The sequence below is a fragment of the Aplysia californica genome, unplaced genomic scaffold (genome assembly GCF_000002075.1).
Source record: "Aplysia californica isolate F4 #8 unplaced genomic scaffold, AplCal3.0 scaffold00293, whole genome shotgun sequence".
NCBI classification, from domain to species: domain Eukaryota; kingdom Metazoa; phylum Mollusca; class Gastropoda; order Aplysiida; family Aplysiidae; genus Aplysia; species Aplysia californica.
The window spans coordinates 591790-596792 of NW_004797563.1; the positions used below are offsets into that span (position 1 = coordinate 591790).

The 5003-nt window shown below is 38.5% G+C and overlaps 1 protein-coding gene across 1 annotated transcript in view; it reads left to right on the forward strand.

Annotated features, from left to right (window-relative positions):
* Window positions 1-2840, forward strand: part of LOC101863354 (nose resistant to fluoxetine protein 6-like) — a 21267-nt gene extending 18427 nt beyond the window's left edge. The window contains exons 12-14 of the mRNA XM_005101685.1: window positions 114-315; window positions 947-1059; window positions 2730-2840. Coding sequence (XP_005101742.1) covers window positions 114-315; window positions 947-1059; window positions 2730-2840 — 426 coding nt within the window. The remainder of the gene's footprint in view (window positions 1-113; window positions 316-946; window positions 1060-2729) is intronic.
* The last annotated feature ends 2163 nt before the right edge of the window (window positions 2841-5003 follow it).

The following is a 5003-nucleotide window of genomic DNA, read 5'->3' on the forward strand; positions in this document are numbered from 1 at the left end:
CACACACACACACACACACACACACACACACACATACACACACACACACACACATACATACACACACAAACACATACACTTAAACTTAAATGAAAGCGAACGTCTTTTATCAGGTCGTAGTGGTGCTGGGATGGCTGGTGGCCATTGGCCTCACGGCGACCATCACCCTGGTGACCTATGACGAGAACAACGACATGGCGACTATCATGGAGGGCTGGCCAATGGCGGGGCGTCTCATTCACGAGACGTTCTCTCGTCCTGTCTGGGCCCTGATCATTGGCTGGATCGTCTTGGCATGCTCTTCAGGTTACGGAGGTACGTGTTCCCTACATTATATGTCACGACACGGTAGAAGCAGGCGCACGTCAATTTTGGGGCATATTGGGTCATTTTAAGGCGAACGTCAATTTTAGGGCATATGGAGTTATTGTGGTATAATCTTAAAGCGCAAGTCAATTTTGGTCGTATGGCGTTACATAGTATCATCTTAAAGCGCATGTCAATTTGGGGGTATAGAGTTATTAGTATTTTCTTAAAGCTTGTTTATGTGTCTTCCTTTCGATGAAAGAAAATACTCATCTATCTTGAATTGAAGTCGAGGTGTTTACGAATGTCAGAGGTGGGGGTCATCTGGTCTGAGTAGTAAAACTAACAAGGAAATGACCGCAAAAGTATGATGACTTCCATAGCTTGAGGGTACTTCAAAACTGAAAATTTACATTTAACCAAAATTGTTATTTTTGAAAAAATCCACACGGAAATGTGTTTTTAAATGAATATGAAAGCTTTTGAGCGCACACACTATAAAATCCCCCCCCCCCCCCCCACACACACACACAAACACACCCTCAAGCACACACACACAAGCACACACACACACACACACACACACACACACACACACACACACATACAGGATTCATCAACTCCATCTTGTCGTGGGAAGGTTTCCTCCCTCTGTCCCGTCTCAGCTATGGCGCCTACCTCGTCCATTTGACAATTATCAACTTCGAAGTTCAAGCTCGCCAGGACAACACTATTTTTACCATAGACCTACTGGTAAGAAATCATCAAGATGTTACGTCTACTTATGTGTACTGCTGTCTTGGATTTGTTTCTATCATACCTCTCTCTCCCAAAGCGGTTTTTTTGTGGAGAGGAAAGGGGTGGGGGGGGGGGGGGTTGGTTTTTGGTTATGATTTGCTCTTCAAGCTTTTCTTTTGAGTTCCCATTGTTTATGTCTGTTTTGGCGTCTCGTTTGTTTGTTTTTATTTTACCATCTAATATTTTTATACTTCTTTTATTTTTTGATATTTTAATGGGGTTTTTCCCCGTCTTTTTTGTTATTAAGTTTGGGTGTGTGTTTGTGTACTTGTTTGTTAGTCTGTTTGTTTATTTGTCTGTGTATGCGTATTTGTGTGTGTGTATGTGTGTGTATGTGTGTGTGTGTGTGTGTGTGTGTGTGTGTGTGTGTGTGTGTGTGTGTGTGTGTGTGTGTGTGTGTCTGAATGAGAAAGTGAGTGAGTGTGCGTATGTGTGTGCTTGCATACGTGTACATTTGTTTATATGTGTGGGAGTAGGGGTAGGGTGTTAAGTCAGGACATTGGATTAAAGAAACTTTGGGTGGCACATTTGACTTAAACTTTCTTCTGGAATTGAAAGTAAGCATGTAATAAAGACTACGTTTCTAAAAAAATCAAAACAAAAACAAACAAAAAAATCAAATCAAACAAACAGTCGCTCTATGTTGAAGGAACGAGAATGTGTCACATCAAAGACAACCTTGTTAGTGATAGTGCTTGACTCCACTGCACTGCTTGTTACGACTATGGATCCATACTTTTCTGTGAAATTCTTTAGTTAATTACTAGCAGCCCCTGGGTCATCGTGCTTAAGCATAAAAAAAACAAACAGAGAACTTAGAATCTAGCCCAGATAATACGTTTCAGAAGTGACAGTGAAATACTGCAGTTATTCCTTATTTCTCGAAAGACGGTGTGCGTCTTATCATGTCTTATCAATAGATGTTTGACAAAGTTAAGGCGTCAAATTCATTACTGTAACACTTTACTTTCACTCTGTCATTCACTGTCTCATTACATAGGGGATCCCATAAATCTAGATCGTAAGAGATTAGGGTTTTCTGGAACGAGTGAAGTGACAAGCAGACTGACCTCCTCTTTTTTTAAACTAATGCACAAACAGGCTGATTTGTGAGAAACTTCAAACGGGACAGGCCTGGGGGGCTATAGTACAGAAGTGTAACCTTTAAAGAATCCTGAATGTCTCGGTGTCACTGTGATTTAATGAGTCTGAACAATAGGCGAGAGAGAGACAGATAAAAGAAGATAAAAATTGTGAGGCGGGGCTGCGAGAGATACGAAGAGTAAGAAAGAGAGAGAGAGAGAGAGAGAGAGAGAGAGAGAGAGAGAGAGAGAGAGAGAGAGAGAAATAGAGAGTGGAAGAAAGGAAAAGAGAGAGAGAGAGAGAGAGAGAGGGGGGGGGGGGGGTGAAGGTAGCATGTGAGAGGAATTTTTTCTTAAAGATCTGATCATAATGTTCTATATCATAACACCGTTACACAATTGCATTGAATACATAGCGTACTTTACTACGTAGAGAACGCCATGATTGTATAACAATTAATGTCCCCATTAACTCTCAGTGATAACATTCTGAATTAAATTAAAATTTACAATAACATGTTCTTTTTTATGACTGTGTTCTAGATCTACCACTACTTTGGTTTCTACGTGATGTCGTACGCGGTGGGCTACCTCCTGTCTGTGTTCGTGGAGATGCCTCTGTTGGGTCTGGAGAGAGCAGTCCTTAAACGTTAGAAGGCTCACGATCAGCCTACAGAACTCAGGAACTATGGGATATTGACTCTCCGAAGACGCGCAGTATGGTGATGATGATGATAATATATTTTTTTGGGAAATACAACAAGGTCTTAACTGTTTTAATACCTTCTTTATACAATGATGATAATCATGATGATGATGATGATGATTGGTGATGATAATGATGATAGACGATGATGATGGTGATAATGAAAACAATTATAATAATAATAATAATAATAATAATAATAATAATATAATAATAATAATAATAATAATAATAATAATAATTGTAATAATTATAATAATTATAACAATAATAATAATAGACTGCATTTAAATAGAGCTCTATCCCATATGAGTATAAGCTCAGAGCGCTTTACATCAATCGTCTGAAAAGTAATAATTCATTCACACAGGATAAACTATTTCACAGCCAGAAGAAAAAACCTAGATCAGTCAGATATATAAAAACAATCACAACCATAGGCCTACTTTAATTCTAATAATATACATGTACATGTATGATTTTTCGACAACGCTTGAACATGTGCTATTTTAGAGTGATACTTCTCTGTACATACTGATTTATTTTTAATTGTTTTGTCTATCTTAAACTTTAGAAACATCAGCAACAAAATTAGTATTATCAGTAAATTAACTATCTATTTGAATCGCCCCGACCTCGCATGGCCTGAAACAAAACCCCATGATTTTGAGACAATTAGACACATAGACTAGATCTAAAAAGCTTGTAATGTCGGCATGGTAAGGCTGAGAGACAGAACGGGACTGAACCAGTTGCCTCGGTCACTGTAGTTATAATAATAATAATAATTTTATTTTTATTATTATTATTATTACTACTATTATTATTATTCTTATCAATTTATTATTATTATTATTATTATATAATAATGATAATAATAGTAATAATAATAATAACAATAATAATAATAAAGAAGAAGAAGAAGAAGAAGAAGAAGAAGAAGAAGAAGAAGAAGAAGAAGAAGAAGAAGAAGAAGAAGAAGAAGAAGAAGAAGAAGAAGAAGAAGAAGAAGAAGAAGAAGGAGAAGAAGAAGAATGTAGGTTTCGTTACGACCCACTCCCGAACAATACTACAGCGATTCCATCATCTTAACACAAAACACAAATAAAGGAACATGCATACATACTATCTTTAGATTCAGGATAGCACAAAAGCAAATTTAATATCATTCGTACAGCCACAGTACAGGGTATTTCGATAATATATAGTCATATTTTGAAAAAAATGAAATGTACCCCTACATCAGGGTTTGAATCACAATAATTAAATACTACATTTGCATAGCTCCGGCCATACACATTTTAAAAGAATTATCTAAGGCATTGCTTGACCTGTTACAGGCTTCTAATTGATGTGTTAATTACATTTTTGTATAAATGTTATGTGTATATGTAATCAGCGCTGTTTTGGATTTGTCTGTCTGTGGAGGGGCAAAATGTTTGGGCTTTTTAAGGGCGGGGGGGGGGGGGGCGTGGGTGAACTTCATGGTTACTAGCGTGGTTTCTTTAGCATGAGCTACAACAAAAAATGTTCACGTGCGAAGTTTAAGTTCCACAGGAGATATTTACCTTGGCTCGGAAAATAAAGCTAGGTGGAGTGTGGAATTAGATAGTATCAGACTGGAATGAGCTCGAAAGGATAAGACAAGACAGGTCATGGCCGTTCTACGTTTTCCACATAATCGGGTGGAGAGGAGCGGGTAGCCAGCCATGGGCATACGGTTTCACTGTGAGGGGGGAGGAAAGATTAAGTCAGAGAGCGAGCGAGAGAGAGAGAGAGAGAGAGAGAGAGAGAGAGAGAGAGAGGGAGAGAGAGAGAGAGAGAGAGAGGGGGGGGGGAGAGAGAGATAGCTATAGAGACAGAGAGAGACAGAGAGAGAGAGATTTTTATATTTTAAGTGAACTGAGCTCGTTTGTAAATAGCTTAAGTTTAGAAATGTAACATGCATGTTCAAATGCTTGGAGGGAGCGCAAAAACATTTGGGTTTTTTAGGGTCGGGGGGGGGGGGGGCGTGGGTGAACTTCATGGTTACTAGCGTGGTTTCTTTAGCATGAGCTACAACAAAAAATGTTCACGTGCGAAGTTTAAGTTCCACAGGAGATATTTACCTT